Here is a 21791-nt window from a genome sequence, read left to right as displayed (position 1 = left end):
AAAAGTGTTTTTATTTAAATGTATATGTGTGTATTTTCTTTGTGTGAATATAATACAATAAATTGATGAAATTTAAAAATCTTTTAAATCACTAATAATACCTATAAAATTTAAAATTGTGGCTTAAAATTGCAAACTAATGGCTTTTTTTGAACAATATTATAAAGATTTCATATTCATAGAACGTTATTAAATATTAAAATTATATAATTTTGTGTTAAAAATTTTATGAAAAAAAGAGAAAAATATAAAGTGTTTAAAATTTTAAAACAAAAATTTTGTATTTTTTTACAAAAAAAAAAAATACTGCGAAAGACGCATTGTATTTTGTTCATTAAAAATTAAAAAAAGTTTAAACCATTTTCATAAACTCCACGTGCATTAATTTCGTATCTCAAAAATACACAATACTCTAACTCGCTCTTTCATAGAGAAGTACAAAAAAAGAAAAGAAAGAAAAACTTTCAATTTACGTGTTTTTATTATGTTGGCTGTTATTGCTACTTCTTTGTTGGCAACAGTAAATAACACATCAACAACATCTAATTGTTTAGATACTTGCACCGCAACAAGTATCGTAGAACAAAACTTGTATCGCAACATTATTGCGAGTGCTATGCAACAATTACACTGTAAACAACAGACTTTAAAAAAATCGCAATTATTTTGTCAAAAACGTATGTGCCTTGGTCGTTGGCATCATTGTGACATAAACATTTTACACGGCATCGGCAACATTTGTTGTTTTAATAAACGAATGTTTATGGTGACAACTAAAAACAATTTTATTAAACGTATTAAACGCCTTGACAATAACAACAACAATAATAAAGGTTTTGCAACAACAAGTCGTGGTAAAGGTGTTTCAGTGAAATTGTATCTAACGTCATCTATGTTTAACAACATTATGATGCGCGGTAAGTTTAAGATTTTATTAATAAAATTATTATAGAATACCTATAAAATAAAATGTACATATATGTATTAATATCTTATTTGTGTTCACCTATTATTGGGCCACGTAATATCATAATTTTGCATTAAATTTTAGATTTTGGATACAGATTTTAAATTAAAGTTTGCACTTTTATCCACTCACTTCCCTTTTATACCCACCATAAATAATGGGTTTTATTGATTTGTACATAAAAATATTGACCTAACCCCACAAACAAATTTATAATCTGGTTTTAAGAGTAATCTGTACACTGAAAATAATCCATGCTCAACTTTACGAAAAAAAATTCGTAACTTCTATTTTCGTAATATTTACAAAAATTTCGTGTATAATACGAAATATTATTTAATAAAACCCTTTTCTGTTTTTACGAAAGTACGAAAACCTTTCGTAATATTTTTTTCTTAAATTTTAGCGAAATTAAACATAATGAAATTAATTATATTATGATTAAATAAAACTACAACATTTTTATAAAATTTAAGAAAAAGTAAAATATTATTCTCGAATTATTTTCATAAAAAAATTTTAAATTCGTGTGGAGAATAATCTTGAACTAAAATTAGAAAATTTATTTTAAAATGTACAAAAATGTTTGAATAAATTAATATTTCGTAAATTTTACCATATTTATTTAAAATTCGCTTTTTTCAATTTATGTAAATTCATTTTTTCAAGAATATTTTGCATTATATTAAAATATTTCATACAATTTCATACATATTAATCAGAACAATGAATGTCAATAATTAAGACAAAATTTAATATTGATTAATTCATAAATTGTTTAAATTATATATTTAATAAATATAAAATTGTTTTTTTATTAATTTATTAATCAAATGAATTAGACTGTTTGGTAGAGAATTTTTTAAAAATCAATTAGGAGGGTGATTAGAATAATCAAATTATTAATCGATTACACACAACTTTAAAGGAATGCTCGACCTTTAACAATGCGTTCATCACAAAAAATATCACTTTATTTTCACAATATAACATATAAAGTGTTTGATAAAAGAAGAAAGAAACTTGAATATTATATGCTTGAAATTTTATTGACTATTAATAAATTATAAATATTACTACTACAAAAATTCAAAATAAAATATAAAAAAAAAACTGAAATAGAAAAGTAAGTCAGAAAAATTTGTTCAATTAAAAAATTTATTGAATCAATTAAAAACTTTATCAAAATTATATACTTAGGTTGCAAACAACGAGATAATTAAGACAATTATCAATTTGTTTAAATAAATATTAAAGAAAGAGATAAACATGATAATTGAAAATAAACTACCGATAATTTTTTCTGTTAATAAAACAGTTTTATTGTAGGAATTCTGCATAGAAAATATACTAAATAAACCATAAACAAGCGATTATGAATATGGCGATTTTTTTATATATTTTGTAAGAAAAACAAAGTTTTTATTTCTATATACAATGAATCATCTACTTTACGCCTACGATTTTATGACCATTGATTTTTTAAACTTTTAACCAACGTCATTTGACAACACGCAACCATTGTTTGGGGTATAATTATTTGTTTTTTTCTTTGACAATCTATTTTGGTCAATTAACCCCATGTACCTACCTACTAATTCTAGGAATCTCTAAATGACCGTTAAGTGATAAATGAATTGCAAATAAAAAATGGTTGCTCTCTGGAGGTACTGTTTGTAGGGAGGAAACAAATTAATATGTGGTTATTACCAACTAAAATGTTGAATTAAGTTAATTTGACAGCGTTGAAAAATATTTCAACTTTGGTCCAAAGTAAAGTTATGTAAAAATTTCTATAAAATGTTTTGACATTTCACTATTTTTAAATAACTTTTTAACAGATCGATGGATTTCAAAAATAAAATATGATACCTACATATTATGTATATACATATTATTAGAAAAGACAAAGTTAAGTTGTCATTGATTTTATAAATGTTTTTCTCAAATTTTTCTTATTTTATTCTTTTTTACTATAACGTAATGATAAAAACAAAAACAATTGACAAATAAAAAATATTTAGATTTTGTTTACATTTTAAAATACTGTAAGGAATTTTGCAAACTCATCGTGTGCAAAAATAATAAACAGATATATCGTAAAGCGGCCACATTGAAAAATATTGACTAAATGATCATTACGTTATTTACAAAACAAAAACTATCAACAAAATTATTTTTGTATATATTCTGTAATGTTATTGTTTATATAGTGAAAAATATGTCGGTGAAAATAATGGTGGTACCAGTTACCATTTGCCAAAAAAATGGACACATCAAATTGCACAAAGCAAAGGTGTAGATACAAATTTTCAAACACGTAAGATAATTTTATACAAACTTAATGACTTATACTTAAATAATTTAAGGTTACCAAATATTTTGAAAAATGTTTTTTTATTATGTTAAAAAATTTACTAAATAATAAATAACTAAAATCTCCCTACCAGATTCTTGAGAATCGACATTGCGACCTAGCTCCTTCATTATTTTAAATAATGTTTCCTATTAAGATAAAATCAGATAAAAATATGGTTTAAGTAATTAATCACTGTACAGCTCGGTCCATTACTGATCAGATCCATCATTAAAGGTGAAATCGTGATTTATGAATGTAAATAATATGTAAAATGTACATATATACATATGTATGTATGCAACATTCTTACTTGTTTCTTCTAAACGCATCAGCGGATCTGACCTAAATAATGTTCCAGTTTGTAGTCATCGATTTTAGGAGCATGGACCCACCCCGGGGAGTAGGTAAATGTAATTAAAATATACTTAAAATCAAACTTATAAACTTATAGAAAATAATGTACGAAAAGTAAAATAATCATTGCAACTGGCAACCCCATTAAATACTTATAATACAATAAACATGCCTACAAACATTTATTCTCAAAAGTATCTGATAGCTACAACAACAACACTTTCAATGACCACATTTAAAAAAGGGGATTTTTTGAAGATTTCCCCGCGATTGTATCAAGAGGTGTTTAGAGACGTACAGTGTATATTGTCATTTTGTTTTTTTTTTGCAGCAAAAATATCACTAATTGCTTATATCTACATGCGAAACTTAAAAACTTGTTGATGACTCATTCATAATACTTTTGTACAACAAACTCAGTTACTTTAGTGTGTATAACATAGCAGCAGTTCACATTAATTTTTCATTTAGTAGCTATTCATTTGTGTAGGATAAAAAGAGAGAGAGAATCAAATAAACACAACAAACGATAAGATTAAAAAAAGTAAAATCAAACAATAATAAAAATAAATTACAAAAGCTTCGCCAGTTCCAAGAATTAGTTGAATGTGTTTGTAAAGTTTCTTGTACAACATGTAGATTTACCCATACAGCAACAACAGTATTTAATTTATACTTTTTATTTCCCTGTATTTTGAACTTGTACGTATTCAAAGCTTTTTGTTTGGAAACACATCATTCCCCTAAAATGGGACATTTCAAGCATTTACCTACTAGATGCCACTATAAAATGTTTATATATGTATGTACATATGTCTAATATTCAGATTTTATCAGAAAACAATCAATATCGTTAAAATGAATAGGTTACCCTTAACATACAGATCGGAAAATATAGTACGTTCACAATCGGGCATAGAAAATATTAATTTTTAACTTTCTTACATTTAACAAAAAGTCTACTTATTAAGCTATGTAAGTTGACACGGTTGTAAGACATTTTCTGAAAATATTTCTGTCAAATTTGTTAGATCTACCAACCGTGTATCACAGCTTTAAGAATAAAAAGTAAAGCAACATATGTATACACAGTTGTCAGATCTTACAACGTTGGCAGATTTGGCAATGTACTGAAATTGGTTTGTCAAATGCATAAAATTCACACATTTATCTGGCAGTGACAACGTTATGTGTTTAACCGATTATTGACGATATTATTGTTTTTAAATACACATACTAGATATGCTTTTTCTGACAAACTTACAAGACACAAATTGTAAGTTCACACTGTTGTTAGACATTCTCTGAAAATTTTTCTACAAACGTAGTAAGATTTGACAATCGTGTATATATAGATTAATAATTTGTATTTCTTCTTTTTATATTGTCAATAGACTAATGACTAGAATATTATATAAGCTAGTCAAACTCGACAAAAGGCTATTTCAGAGACAAAGTGTAACAACTAGGCCAGCCGCGGATCTAAGGGGGGATGAAATGTGGTTTTTTATTTATTTTTTTTTTCTTATTTTGATATTTTGTCTAAAAAATGTTCGGTTTCCCCCCACGAATTCGCATGTTAACTAGACAATAAATATACATACACACAAATTTACATGCCTTGTCTATTGACATACATACGTTGTTCGTTTGTAAGACCCAAAAAAGTTTGTCTTTCTATTGAAAACCCGATAAAGTTCAAATCGAATAAACTAGAAAACTGAAATTTTGCCAAACATTTTAAGTTGATGGCCATGGAAAATGGCCAATATCGGACCAAGTTTTCCCCTCACTATATAGTGATGGATCGTTTTATTTCACATATTAAGTCCCCCTCAAAATGAATTTAACGCTCGTAGTTTGCTAAAAATGTCCAATATAAGAATGATATTTAATAACAACAGGATTTATACTCGATAGGTATATAAGAAAGCTAATAACTTTCTTCAAAATGCCGGTAAAGCAATGAAATTCGTCATAATCTGGTTTTATAAAAACTATAAATTGATTGGTCTATAAGTGACACTATCCCCATATAAAAACTTCAAACTTCTTGTACACAGTTTTATATAAACTAAAATCCCTCAGTCAAATTTTATGAGGATCGGTTCATAATTAACCATGTAAGTAAGATTTGTCATAGCCAAATAATGCACTAACTCTTATTTGTTTTTAATGAGGGAACACTAAAAATTATATAATACTTAATTTATATACATACTACATATATATGCGTATGTAGAATTTACTTAAAATTTTTGCAATATATATATGTATGTCATTTTTTTTTATTTAATATTAATTGTTTTTATTTAATATTAATAATTATTGAAACACATACATACATTTTTATCATATTTCTTGGAATAAAAAGGTTTTCTTGGAATTGTTAAGTTGATATAATCAATTTGATATTTTTAACATATAAATTATATATTAACATTACAGGCACATGTTCAATAGCTACCTCCAACCAATGGAGGTTAGAAAATTCGTTAATGCGTACCTATTCAAATAATGTTTAAGTAATACAATAAGCATGACAGTAAATACATAAAAAACTAGTGTATATAAAAAAGAAAGACAAATATTAACAAACAAAGAAATTTCATTTTGAAAATCCCAGCCAACATTTGTTTCAATGAAATGTTATTCATTAACATTTATTTTTTTTATCGCAATAAAATTTTTATTAACAAATTCAATCACTTTATTATATATAACTTTACTAATTCGATGTATGGCTTTAAATTAATTTGTAATGTATCAATTAATAATTATAAAATTAATCCTGCCAAATTAAAATCACTTAGGTTGTTATTTAAACATGAAAATTTAAAAAGCTTTCATTTGATTTCATATTTCAAAAGTAGATTTAGGTAATGAAAATACTGGGACATTGTTAGAAATTTGAAAGACTTATTTTAAAAATTAAAATATCCTTAATAATCCCACTAAGTTGATATAACTTAACATTATGCAAACATTTAAAATTAAACTATTTTATATTCTTATAAATCCAGTTTAAATTACCGATTTTCCGATTTTCTCCAAGAGGGCTCATATGGGGTTTAGGGTAAATATGAGTATATCCTAATAAATGTAAGTTATTTATCAAGAATTTTATAGAGCTAGTAATTTTCTAAAGGGGAGTTTTAATGGGGGGGGGGGTGTCGGCAAGGGTCAAATGAGGCCCGATCATTACAGAATTCAGCATTGTTACTAATACTTCTATAAAACTAAATTTTGCCGATTTTTATTGACATACTGGAACAAGTAACATTATTATCTTAAAAGCCCTATTCAGGTGGTACAGTTTATGGTGGCAATTGGACCGATTTCAGCCATTTTCAATAGGGTTCGTCCTTGGGTCGAAAGAAGAGTTATCTTGAAATTTGCGAATAAAGTGCTTCTGAACTCATTACTATGTATACTTTATTTTTGGGCTATTACAAATATCAGCACAAACGTATAATACCCTCCCCACTACAGTGATGTAGGGTATAACTATACACCTACCTATTCTTTAAAATTTTACCATTGTCAAATGATCAGCATGCTAAATAACTCTTTTTATTCCACTTAACATTTTAAAAGAAACGAACAAATCCACAAACAAAGTAAACAGTATTTTTAATCGAAAATATGGGGTTTTTTCTTATTTATTTTATTTCTATAACAAGTTTTGTTGTTGTATCTCAGAGCTTTCGATAAGAAAGAAACCACCATCCACACAACCATGTGTAGGTATGTGTAAAAAGCTATCACACAGATACACACAATCAAATCGAATGACTGTGCACAACATTCGTACTGAAAAATGAATTTCACAACGAAAGTTTGCTGCTGACAAAAGTACAATTTTAACAGTTTGTATTAAATTCGCATTCGGCAGATACCCAAGTGTTTCAATTTCATAACATAACATCAAAAATATAAGGAAATATCCCTTAATTCCAGTGATTTTTATAATAAATAAAGTGAATTTGTTTTTAACAAATTCTAAATGTAAAAGAATAATTTTGAAAAGAAATATATATAAAAAAATAAAAAAGAAAAAAAAAATCATAATATAAAGTGAATTTTATTTTACAACTCAAAGAAACGTAGACAAAAACGTTCATATAGTATAGACGACGTGTGTGTTTTTCTTTGTAATTTTTTGTGGTTTAAAATAAAACTACGCAATTAAATAAAGTTAAAAAGTTTTTTTATAATTGAAACGTTTAGAGGAAATTTTCGTTAAATTTCCTCAAACCGCGATTGTAAAGTTTAAAATCTTTCGTGGGGTTTCTTAAATAAACCCAAATTACAAAGAGCGATTGCTTATATTATATAACTGTAAGTAAATTTATCATATTTAAAAAAAATAAAAATTTATTAATACTAGAAAATTTCCTAACTAACATATGGAAAAAATAATTAGAATTTTTTTCTCCGTAATCACATTTTATTTAAATCTGTGAGGAGACAAACAAAACTCACTAAGTATATGCCTAAACATATTGCACAAAGACTAAATATAAATAATATTGAACTTTTTCTTCTTAACTTTTTTATCATTTCATCTGTTTTTTATTTCATTGCACTTTGCTTATTTTAAAAATATACTGTACGTATACAACTTGTTCTATAAGCTAATGACGCCATTTTGGCCGCCTGCCATATTGTCGTGTACATTTTTTCATAAAGAAAGATACATTATCGTATAATTGTATAAAGTTTTTTATAAATTCTGTTTTTTTTATTTTTCCCAAATGAAAACTATAATTATCTATAATTACTTGGTACAATTTAAGTGGAATTATATTTTTTAGCTTGGAAAAACCTTAAAAGCTTTATTTAATAATAATATTTGTGTTTTTATAAAATTGTAGTTTCTAGTATTTGTTTAATACTTATAAAAGCTTTATAAATGGCAAATAAATGCTTTTGCAAACTTACAAATATAATAAAAATAATTTAAATTAGTAATGTTATACAGTGATTACTAAAAGTACTCTTACACTTCTACGGTAATGTACTAAATAAGAGAAAAATAAGAAATACTTTTTTACTCACCCATTTAAAAAAAATGAAATATTTTTTATAGTCTAGTCTATAGTCTAGTCTATAGTCTGGTCTAGACTCTATAGCCTAGTCTAGTCTTAGTCTATAGTATAGTCTATAGTCTAGTATATAGTCTAGTCTATAGTCTAGTCAATAGTCTAGTCTATAGTCTAGTCTATAGTCTGGTCTATAGTCTAGTCTAAAGTCTAGTCTATAGTCTAGTCTATAGTCTAGTCTATAGTATAGTCTGGTCTATACTCTAGTCTAATTCTAGTCTTTAATTTAATGTATAGACAAATAAATGGAAAAAATCGAAAAGCTCCAATTAAAAATATGGCAATGCGATTGTTATATATAAAGATTTATCTTCATTTGTAAGTTTTTTGAGATGGTGTGAAGAAAATACATTTTTTTTAAATTGGAAATTTTATGTTTTTAACTCCTTCAAGAATGATTATTTCTCTAAAATATTGTTTAAATTCAAAATTTAATAATCAAATTAATTTATAGTTATCGCAATCTAAAATCGCAGTATGATGTATTGATCGGAATTGAAATCTGTTTAAAATGAAGATTTTTTAACAAAAATAAGATTTTTTTATTTGAAGACTTTTTTCGAAATTTGTATGTCAACGATTTACATAAATATTGTTGTTGTGTTCAATATTTCTCAGTTGTATAACAACAATAATAGCTTCATTATTGATTTGAGTTATCTTTGCAAAATAACTCATGTGATTCAGTAAACATTTACTAATATTTTCCAATAATATGTAATGTTACTAAGTATGTATTATTACGATTACATTAACAACCTTTTTCATAAACAATATTTTATAAACGGTTTATAAAACAATATTTGGTTTACATATAAATAGTTTATAATATGAAAATGTTTTATTACCAATTAATTAGCTTTACTGAGAATTTCATTTTTTATTTTCTAAGAAATATAATAAATAAAATTTTTTATCTCGATAAATATGCATATTATCTAAATATTCAAAATTAATATGAATTTTAAAATTTTACACTATATTACAATATGATTTATATTATTAAATATTTGTTTTATTGAGAATCAAATTTAATTCGTAATATTGTTATTAATTGATTTTTTTTAATTATTTCGTTACAGTTTGAAGGGAAGTTGCGTCTAAGACTCTTTAAAGAGCAAGTTTAGAGGTTCCCTTACAATTTCATTGTTTCTTTCCAACGGTGAATTAAAAGTAAGTATACTTAATGATTTTCAAATATTTTATATAGAATTAGAATTATTTTTACCAATTGGTAGACCACCATGTAATAAATACTATCCACTCCCTCAAATTAATGCGGTAAAAAAAAGAAAAAAGAAAAAAAGAAATAAAAAAAATAAAAAAATATGAAAAAATTAAAAAATTAAAAAAAAATAAAAAAAAAAACATAATACAAATTAAGAAAAAAGTAAAAAAAAACAAAAAAGAAAAATATGAAAAAAAAAGAAAAAAAAACATAATATTAAAAAAAGTAAAAAAAAAAAACAAAAAAAAAATTAAAAAAAAAAATATTAAAAAAATAAAAGAAAACGAAAAAAAAACAAAATAAAAAACATGAAAAAAAAAACGAAAAAAACAACAAAAATACACATACCATAAAAAATACCAGAAACAAATACCAGCATTTCTACTAAATCCATCCACTCATAAAACATTTCTCACGAAATTGTATATATTTGTTTTATCTAAATGTCAAAACAATCCTTTTTGCTAAAGGACCTTCAATAATATGGTATTTTTATTTATTTTTTCTTCCACAAAATGCAATTGCTCCACTCATTATGTCAACTCTATTATCCAAAATAAAAACAATTTATTGTTAAAAAACATAACAATGCGTAATAAATAAAACTTGTCCACGTCTAATTTGTCTAATTTATATTGACGCTATAAATCTATAAATAATTCAACTGTACTACTGTATTCTTTTAAACAACCCCAATTTTCTGTTGTCCGTTTGTTATTTTTCATACAATTATTGTTGGAATTTCGAATAAAAATTCAATTGAAACCCTAAAGCCAAGATCAAAATGGCATTCAACACTGAAATCCAATCAAGCCACTCAGGGCCCCAAACCAACAACAACAACCAGATTAACGAAAATAGAGCAATTAGAACCGGAAAAACAGAAACAGGTGCAACACACGATTACGATTACAACAAGTTCAGAAAAGTCAGAAAGCATAATATTGATGATTCAGGAACCCCAACAACAAGAAATATTCGAAATTCCATTGGTAAACTCAATGAGTACTACAGAAAACAGTTCGATCAAGAATCAATTGTTAAATCCAAACAACTGTCAGAAGAAATTAAACCAGAACAGCAACAACAAGAATCCAAGAACATTAATTCAAATACCACAACAAAATTCGAAACCAAGAATATTTTTGCTTACCAGGCCTTCGAAACCTCAACTGGTTCGGTTGGAAACTCAAACAGTGCAACCCCACCACCAGAAAAATTTGAATTTATCACAACACCACCACCCTCAGAAGACAACGGCAACTGTGACAAGCCAGACTCAAAGAAAAATCATAAGAATACCCTTTTTACCAAGGTCGCAAGTGCAAACGTTTTCAGTGAAAAGCAACACAAACCAAGTGCTAAAGAAAGATTTGAAAATAGTCCCACAGAAGACAGTTCAATACCAGAACCAAAGCCAAGTGCGTCAATATTCCGATCACACCCAAGAGGAGTTGATTCAGGTCCCAATACTATTACAACAAGTCAATACCAATCAATTGTCTCCCAATTCAGTGGAGACTGGCAGCAATCAGTTGCAAACCAAGCAAGAAAGCGTCAAGAATACATTAGTGAAAAGTACAGTGAAAAACAGTTCGAATTTGTCACAGAACAAAAACAAAATAATACAATCCCAAGCCCAAGCGCAAACGAAAATACCATTGACATTGGCATCAATGGCCGGCATAGAGTTGACAGGTGCCGATATGTCCCTTTCACAAGCGGATATGAGTGGAGCAATGCCGCCTACTGCTACAGTTGAAGAGATAAATGTTCCGGTATTCATAGATGGTGAGTACTGTGTATGTACATGGTTCGGTATGCTCGAAACCGCACTCGATCTCTGCGAAAAAGTTCTGTTTTTTTACTTTTTCAACGAAAGACAGTGCGCCAGAGTTGTCCTTATCATGGTTATGTGTGTATATGTGTTTTTATGTATAAAAAGCACGACGTAAACTCATCATGAAATGCATTCATGGACTGTGGACTATTTTGTTTTTGTTTTCTTACCACATTTTATATTTATTTTGACCCGGACTCATAAGATAATATCACATAAAAAATCACAGTGCAATGAACCATTCGTAAGTGAAAACCATGGAACAAGTGATGGCCCATATAAAATGGTTGGATGTTAAAACAAACACATGATGATCAAGACGATGTAAGAAGTGTGTGTTTGGTGCCAAGGTACTGATGTAAGACAGTAGAGTGCATACAGTTTGCACTGTGCAATTGTTGGTTTTTTGTGTGAATTCTGTTGAGTATATTATTCATTTTAATTAAATTATATATATTCAAAATTTATGACTACCTAGCTAATGAAAAACCGACAATTTAAGTTAAACTTTAATAGTCGATTTTCACATTAGGCCTTATACATATAAATATTGCTCATTGATTACAAAACCGGCATAAATCGAAAATTAGGTGTTATATCTTTTTCATCTGAAATTAAAACTAACATACATTTTTGAAAATAGACAAAACTCAACGAAAGACTTTAATATCTCACAAAATTCAAATTTTAGATTATGTCAGTCTTGTAGCAAATGAACAATATGTATGTAAATCATCATTCAAAATTTAGTATAAATTTTCTGTTTTCGAATAATGCAAACCCATGAATGAAATCTATTACATGTTACAAAATTCGATATTATAAAAAAAATTATTGATTTCCGATGCGAAAATCATTTATACATTTTTTATTCATAACTAAATTAGATCATTTTCTCGATTCTTAAGATAACTAAATTTTAGGCACTAATATTTGAATTATATGCCTATAAATCGGCAAAAAGAGAAATATGTAGGGTAGAATGGGGACCATACACCACTTTTTTTAGAGGCGGCCTCATAATACATAATACATATTCTTAATTTTTTTCTTTGTTCGGATACTTAGATGTGTCGAACTTTCCTAATTCTTCCATTTTACTTAAAATTTTCCTCCTTGAACAAAAACGGCGATACCGCCCCATCCATGGGGTAAATAGGCCTAGGGGATGGAGTAGATTTGTCATTAGTAAAATAACATAAAAAATTACAAAAGTTAAAACGTACCGCCCCATCCATGGGGTAAATAAGCCAAGGGGATGGGGTAGATTTGTCATTAGTGAAATAACATAAGAAATTACAAAAATTAAAACATGTTTTGCTGTTTTATATTTAAATTTATAGCACAAAGATCAATAAACAAGATATTTTTTGTTTATTTCACATAACATACCCAAAATGTTAAAAAAATAATTACTGTTTTTTATTTTAACCAACATCACAAGCATTACATATTTTTGGCGAATGTGCCCCAGGGGTACAAATAGTATGTCATATGTGGTTCACTATTATTTACATTATTTCACCAACCAATATATTTTTTTTATCACAAAAACTAAAAAAGTTAGCACAAAAAATCCACACAGTGAAATATTTTTTCAGCCCTTTGAAATAAATCACGTCTACCTTCCATCATATGTAAAGTTAATTTTTCAAACTTTTACGGATGATAGATGATCGATTAACGAAAACATAATTTGATAATGTTATAAAATCGATTACTCGTTACATTTTAATTTAATTAATAATAAGTCTGGTTCATTCTAAAAGCTTGTCCTTGATCCTAGAATATTTTCTAATAACATTTATCTGTTATTATTAAACCTGTTCCCGAAAGATCTTAAAAAACATTCAATTGTAGGGTAGAAAGGGGATCATTGCCATAGGGGCACTTCTGTCAATGCGAATAACTTGAAAACCGAGTAATCGATTTTATCGCATTATCAAATTTTGTTTTTGCTTATCGATTATCTATCATCCCTGAAAATTTGAAACATTAACTTTACATATGATATGAGGCAGACATGATTAATTGTTTTTCAAAGGGCTGTGAAAATATTTCACTGTGTGAATTTTTTGTGCTAAATTTTTTAGTTTTTGTGATAAAAAAAAATATATTGGTCAGTATTAGAACGTCAATAATAGTGAACAATAGGACATAATAATATTTTCGATAATATAATTTGAAGCCCGAAAAAAATTGAAACTAAACCCCAGAACTGCTTGTGGGGCACATGCGCTAAATATGTGTAATGCTCGTGATGTAGAACAAAATTTGGTTAAAATATAGAAAAAATCAGTAATAATTTGTTTTGATTTTTTTGTTAAGTTTTGTTAAATAAACAATAAATGTCTGGTTTATTATACTTTCTTTAATGAATTAAAGTATAAAACAGCAAAATATGTTTTTATTTTTGTAATTTTTTCTTTTATTTTACTAATGACAAATCTGCCCCGTCCCTTTGGCGCATTTACCCAATAGATGGGGCGGTAGCGCCGTTTTTGGTCAGTGCGAAAAAGTTCAAAAAAAATATGTACATGAGGATGACTTAAGAAAGGTTGAAAAGAATAAAACTAAAGCCAACATATCTAAGTATCTGTACCAAGAAAAAAATTAAGAATATATATTATGGTTTTAATTTGAGGCGGCCTAAAAAAAAAGTGGCGTATGGTCCCCCTTCTACCCTATATTTAGAACTACAAACCTCAGCAAACACCCTTAAAATAAAACAAAAAGTACACAGAAGATGTGAAAATTTTTTAAAAACAAATCAGCATTAGAAATTTGCAGTAACATGCATCAAATTAAAAAAAATATACATATTTTCATTAATTTAACACTTCAATTTTACGTCACTTTTAAATTAGTTGTGAAATTCAATAGCATAACAACAAAATGCAAATCTGATGACAAGAGAAATAGTGGAGAAGATATATATTTAAAAAAAAAGTATCTCAAAAATTGTTTAGCACACACAAAGCAAAAAAAATATACATACATACATATGTATACTGCAATACTCTTTCTCTCTTTTTTAATAATTTCTGTATGCTTGTGGTTTTCAGCATACAAGTGGGAGTTAAGTGTCTCTTGATTTTCACTCCCAATTTAATGAGAGTTGGGGAATTACCCGAATTTTGATTTTGTATATGAACAATACTTAACAACCCCTCTCGTTATGAATTTGTAGGTCAAAATGTATTATAATCTGTAGATCGTTTTTCTTATTTTGTGAATACGTCACTCATGTGAAAACCATAAAATTTTTTTTTAATTATTTATTTATTTTTTTTTTTCGAATAAAGAAAATATAAAACAGAATGTCCACAAAATGGCTTTTAATAAAATAAGTAGTAAATAATACCTTGGTATTGGTTAACATTAGAATTAACAAAATGTTAAATTATGGCAATGTATCTTTGAATTCTCTATTTTAAACCCTACACCACTTTAGTGGGGGAGTACATTGGATTTGTGCTGACAATAATACTGTTCCTATACCAACCTTAAAGTATACCAATAGACTCAGAATCATTTTCTGAGTCGATTTAGCTATGTCCGTCCGTCTGTCTGTCCATGTAAACCTTGTAATCAAACTACAGGTCGCAATTTTTATGATAATTCGATGAAATTTGGCACATGACAAATATTTTTTTTACTTTTGTAAAATGTGTAGGGTATTATATGGTTGGCCAAGCCCGACTACAATTTCTCACTTGTTTTTTTTTTTTTTTGGTTAGTCGCCTTATACATTCTTCAATTAACTAGCGTTTCGTTACTCGATAAACCTTCTTAAAGTTCAGTTGTAAAGTGATTTCGTAGTTTATAATTTTTAATAGACGGGTGTTTAAAAATTTTACATGATTATTTGCAAGCGTTTTGAGAAAAAAATTGTTATCTAGAATAGTGTGTAAGCTGAATATTTATTTTCTTTAATTTAGAATAATATTAATATTTTCAACCTTTGCTAACAGGAAAACTACACCAAATTACGAATTAAATCAAATTATTTCACTTTTTTAATTTAGTGATAATTATTTTTATTGAGATTTTTTGAATTTATTTTAATAGCGCATATACTCAATTATTATTAATTGCGTATATTACATACATACATCATACATTTGTTATACATTATTAATAAAAAAAGAAACAGAAAATTAAAATTGTAAAATTTTAAACAATATCTTTCTACAAATTTTGCCTAAATTCTGGAAAAAAAGTTTACTTTTTAGTTTATAGAACTTCAAAATTTTAGAGTTTCCTACTTAAAATGATCATTTAAAAAATAATAATGCGTCATTTATCGTAAGATTTTTTAAGTTATTAAGCAAATTTTTAACGATATGATGGCCTGATATGTGTTTTCCTCTATCACCCCTGAATTTTCTTTCAAAATGGCATTGGATATTTATAATATTATATGGCTATTTTAAATTTTATTTTAAATAATATTTCATTATGGATTCGAGGAAATTTTCAAATGTTAAAGTTTTAGTTCGACCATTTTATAGTTTATGAGTTAACTTATTCGTTATTTTACTAAAACTCCAAATGTATGTTTCCTACTATCGTGAATTTATATTTGCTGAATCTTCAATTTAACAACAATCACCTCCCCACCCGCCATTAAAAACGAAAATTTTATATACCACATATAAAAATGTGTGAAAAATTAATTTAAGTTAAAAAACGAAATTAAACCCCTCCAATCCAAACGCTTGAGCTGGATCTGTTCCTGGATCCATGAAGGAAAAAGTAAAAATTTAACAGACCCGACAAAACCCACCCCCCTCTCCAAAAAAAACGAAAAATTTTAAATGCAAAATATACAAATGTAGAAAAATTAAAATAAGTTAAAAAATCAAAATTAAACCTCTTCCTCTCAAACGCTTGAGTTGGATCAGCTCCTGGATCCATGAGGGAATCAGAAAAGATATATCAACAAATATTAGTATTTGTTCACAACTAGTGATTGAAAGAAAAATGCAACAAATATTGCAATTTATCAATAGTTCTGCTAAGAAAAAGAAATGCACTATAGATCGAAATCCAGATAATTTGACCCTCTACTTAAATCATAAAATAAGGCGTATTAAACGAGATATACTCAAAACACCAGCAATATCTCGCTTTGCGCTCACGAGATCTATGATTGGGACCTTAATATGAAGTCCTAAGCAAAATTTATTTTTTGGTAGAATTCATGTGTCAAAAGTTGTGCCAAAAATTTTTGGACGTTTGTCGGTATTTATTGCATCAGTAAAATTATATAAAATGAGATTTTCAAAGCCCTTTACTTGAAACAATAGTTTTTGAGTTTAACCCTTTTGTAATAAATGAGCGATATTTTGATGAAAGTTCTAATTTTTTCCAGAAAATAAATAGCCATTTTAATTGTATGTACATTCTTATACATTTACCGGGTTTTCTTTGTTTCTTAACATGTAAATTATACAAGATGAGTTATAATAATTCAATTGTTTTTCCTAACTACTCCCGCTAAACGCGCAAATAAAATTAATTTCACCATGAAATTACATATGTATTACAAACTAATACATACATATGTACATTAATAAATACAAAATAAAATATTAACTTTAGTGGTTTTTGATTTGTTTTTGTTTGTTTGAAAAAGGAAATGACACTTGTTACGTCTAATCAAAATATTAGTTCATCTCTTTTACACACTTTAAATAATTAATGTGTCTTCGCCGCAAAAGAACTGTTAAAAAGAGATCAATAGGCACGACAACACTTTAAAAGCAGAAACAGAAAATTATTAAATTTATTTGAAAAAAAAACAAAAAAAAATGAAATATATTTTTTTTTTGATCATGGAGGTGAAAATATTTGCAAAAAAGCACAAACAAAGACAATGCAAATACATTGCTCTCGCTCATTAAGCCAAAAAAAAACTCTAAATGTATCTCTCTCATTTGTTGAAAAAATCCCATATATTTTTCTCCCTCTATGATTTTATTTAATTTTGTTTTCTCTGTTATTAAAAATGTACTGTGATATAGATATGTTTTTAGTCGCAAAGTAAACGTGACAACGATAGGTTTATCTTGGTCAAAGATTAAGGTAATACATTAACTATATTAATTTTAACATGTTTATTATTTTTCTTACCAAAATTATTTAGTTTTAAAAATGAAAATAATCAAATTGATTAAAATTATATGAAAACTATTTTTTTTTTGTAACATAAAGAAAAAATTAAATTAACTTTTCATAAAATTATTGATGTCGTATTAAATTTTTAATCAGACAAATTTTGTTTTAGACATTTAACTGAAATAAGAACTTTTTTGTTCTTAAAATTCATATCTAAATGTATTCACAAATAAATACATGACTTTACAAATCGTTATAAAACTTTTTTAACGTAAAAATTTAAAAAAATATCTAATACCTATTTAAAGTAGTTATTAATCATTTGTTTTATAAATTTATTTAATTGTATATGGTGCATAAAACTTTAAATTTAAACTAAACCCTTTTCTAACGTATACTTCATATTTTCGTCAGCTGTTGAATAAAATTCTTCTTAAATGTTTCAAACAAAAAGATTCATGTCTGTGCATGCACAACAGAAATAAAAACACACAATAATAATTTCTACATATGTGTGCTTTATATTTTGTAGATACAAAACAGCTGAACTACAATTCTAGGAAAAACAAAAAAAAAACTCTCTTGTACTCTCTTTCTCACTATATATTTTTTTTTTGATTTGTTTTTGTGAGCGTTTGCAAAATGAAAAAGAAAAAAACATAAACATGAATCATGCATGGTTTTGTCGGCTTTTATTTTCAATTGGGAATATTTTACTTTTGCAGTTTGCTTGATGAAGTTGATTCAAAAGCAAAAGTAGATTTTTTTCTTATTTATACTTTTCTTAATATATTAAATAATAAAAAGAATTTTAATTATTTATAATAATTAAAAAAAATATATTGCCCTTAAATGTTCTCAACCCTTTTATTTTATTAATGATTTTCATGTGACATTTTTTATTTTATGTTTTTAGAAAAACAATTTTTCTATTTTATTCCTAAAATTTCTACCTGTAAAAGAAATTTTATTAAATAAAAATTATTTATTGCAGTAAATAAGAACGCATTTCAAATAAAATGTGTTTTATTTGAATTTCACAACACTTTTGTTTCGTTTTGATTTTTGCAAAATATTTTTTTTTGTTTTTCTTTGATATTGATAACAGTAGTTGTCTCATTTTCACATAACTTCCGCACAAAAGTATGCTTCATGCAATAGTTTTGGCTTAACAGAGTTGATAACAGAGATAAAATTATAAGAAGTTATTTTAACATTACTGTAAGAGTTTACATAGTAGGATTTTTAAAAGTCTTAATAAAAAAATATTTTTACCGATCGCATATTTATTGTCATTGCACTACTTGGACTCATTCGACATATTTTTTTTTTATTTGAGAAGACTGAATTAATATTTAGGCACTAATAATATACAAATACATACATATGTATATATGTTAATTGAATTACATATTCATTTAGAAATTTTACTAATTTATTTTGTTTTTCACAAAAATTAATCTACAACTATAGAATACTTACAAGAAGTTACCGCCACATCAACTTTACCTGTTACTACAGATAATATTTTTAACAATAACACCAACAAGAACAACAGCAGCAACATTAGTAACAACAACCACAGCAACGACAAAGGAAACGAAGTGAACAACTTTTTGGATACGTTAGATAATTTTGAATTTGATATAAATCTGTTGACGGAAAATAACAGCAAAGATAAGGAAACAGCGTTGGAAGTGCATGTAAACCAACAGCATCTACAACAACCACTACAATATCCTCAACAACACCAACAATCGTTGACTGAAGTTGATGAGGATAACAAATTAAAACAGCATCAATTTGAACTACAAATGATGTTGGAAGATATATTGTTCAATAATAACAATAACAACATTAATAATACTAGCAACAATAATACCACCACTACTAATAACAATAATAATAATAATAACATCAACAACATTAACGAAATGGCTGGAAGCAATAACACCAACGATGAAATATTTGCCGTTGCACCTGGCATTGATGAAATCGACGACTTGGAATTAGATGAATTCGATTTCAGTTCAGCACTTGATACACACGAACATGCAGTCGATTTAAACATTAACTACGGTCTCTCCTCTGAAGATATTTTCAATAGTTCCCAACCTAACGAAATAATGTTATCATCATGTAATTCTCAGTCTCAATCGTCACAAAATCTCATTAAAGAAATATCTAAAGCTGAGCCATACATAAATTCGACTCCAACACCATCATACGAAGCTCAGGAAATAGAAATGTGTGGCGTATTTGAAGATGATATAAATATATTATTCCCATCAGAATACAATGAGGAGAGCAACATGGTTGGCTTTAAGGAAACCACACTTTTGGCAAATCCCTTAAAACGCAACAACTCACAGAAAAGCCAACATATGTTGGAAAAGCGTCGTAAACTTCGCTTGGATACTACAGCATGCAGGGAAAATATTTTATCACAACAATCTGAAATAACCACACCAAAGGTTATAGATATTATTGATCAGGTAATAATTTACTACAGTTAAAGTTTAAGGCCCAGGAATGAAGGATGATATTTTGCAATTTTTACTATTACTAAAATTAATATGAATTTTAAACTATGTAGCTATGTTTTGTTAATAAAATTTAATGATTAATTTCTAAAAGTTAAATTAAATTAAGTGAAAACTTCGGTTTAAGGGCTGTTTTAAACAAAAGTCTAAAAAGCTTCAAATAATGAAATAATTAAAATTATACGTATTATTTATTTAGAAACTTGTCTAATCTGTTCAATTATATTTTTCTTTTAGTTCAACGACGATACAATGGGCCAAATAACAGCGGATTCCGTTATCACTATTTATAACGATCTAATATCAACCTCATCAAAATGTGGCTCAGTCAAATCGGAAATAATTGTAGATGAGATAACTAATGACTTCACACCTCCAAATACACCTTTTAGTTTCAATTCCATCTCAAATCAAACTAGTTTCGTAAATACAGCACCAAGTTCTCCTGCCTCATCCATAGCTACCACCAAAAGAGGACGTGGCCGTCCTGCTAAAACACACAGTGACATACCAGATCGTTCAGAAATTCAACACTTAAGTGAAAGTGAACAGAAGAAAGTGCTAGAACGTGCGAAAAATAATGAAGCCAGCCGCAAATCCCGTTTGAAGCACAAAGAACGTGATAATGCTTTGGAGAGAGAAGAAATAGAACTTACACATAAAAACAAGGAATTAGAAAATCAATTGATGAATCTAAGAAAAATGGAGAAGAAACTTAAGGCTGCATTACGATTTAAAGTTGTTGGTCAGTGAAATTTCATCATATATAAATAAATAAATCCACTAAATCTATGTAGGCGAATAATGATTTAAAATACCATGGCGCTGATAAGATTTATTGCTATTAGACTCACATGTACCTTAAAGAAAGTAATCATCATTTAACAAGGAGATGCCATTACAAAATAATTGTTGTTAGTTATTAGTTGTTAGCAAGTAATCAAACATTTTATTTTAATATTAAAAAAAATTTTATAACACACATATTACATATATATATATATACAATTATAAATACCCAATATGTTATAAATTTAGAAAACTATTATTTCTCTTTATTATGCGTTTAAACAAAACATTATTAATCATTTGTTTATATGTATCTTAAAAATTTGTTTTTCATTTATAAAATGTTTTTACATATTATGTAAACATTTATCTTTATTTTATATATTAACCATTTTATTTTGGATGGGTTTTGAAAATACATTTTTATACAAACACTACTTTTAAAGTTTAAAAAAAAAAACCAACAAAAATATAAATATGTTT

General features: G+C 26.8%; 1 protein-coding gene across 2 annotated transcripts; it reads left to right on the top strand.

Annotated features, from left to right (window-relative positions):
• Positions 1-322: 322 nt before the first annotated feature.
• Positions 323-21534, top strand: LOC111690410 (putative uncharacterized protein DDB_G0286901). Of its 2 annotated transcripts, none has more exons than XM_023452885.2 (5): positions 323-917; positions 9868-9958; positions 10787-11804; positions 19450-20471; positions 20757-21534. In XM_023452885.2, exons 3-5 carry the CDS (start codon positions 10961-10963, stop codon positions 21270-21272), a joined length of 2382 nt encoding a protein of 793 aa, XP_023308653.2. In that variant the 5' UTR covers positions 323-917; positions 9868-9958; positions 10787-10960; the 3' UTR covers positions 21273-21534. The 2 variants fall into 2 exon arrangements, with proteins under 2 accessions (XP_023308653.2, XP_023308652.2); XM_023452884.2 differs by lacking the exon at positions 323-917 and adding an exon at positions 7545-8021.
• The last annotated feature ends 257 nt before the right edge of the window (positions 21535-21791 follow it).

This window comes from Lucilia cuprina, chromosome 4 (genome assembly GCF_022045245.1).
Source record: "Lucilia cuprina isolate Lc7/37 chromosome 4, ASM2204524v1, whole genome shotgun sequence".
Classification (NCBI taxonomy): Eukaryota; Metazoa; Arthropoda; class Insecta; order Diptera; family Calliphoridae; genus Lucilia; species Lucilia cuprina.
The sequence above is the reverse complement of the archived record's forward strand: the minus strand, read 5'-3'. Positions and strand labels throughout refer to the sequence as shown.

Excerpts from the sequence above, each read along its gene's own strand:
- LOC111690410 (XM_023452885.2), top strand. The coding sequence starts at position 10,961 with ATGATTCAGGAACCCCAACAACAAGAAATATTCGAAATTCCATTGGTA. Across the intron at positions 11,805-19,449 it reads TGTTCCGGTATTCATAGATG|AATACTTACAAGAAGTTACC; the intron begins GTGAGTACTGTG and ends CTACAACTATAG. Across the intron at positions 20,472-20,756 it reads TTATAGATATTATTGATCAG|TTCAACGACGATACAATGGG; the intron begins GTAATAATTTAC and ends TTTTTCTTTTAG.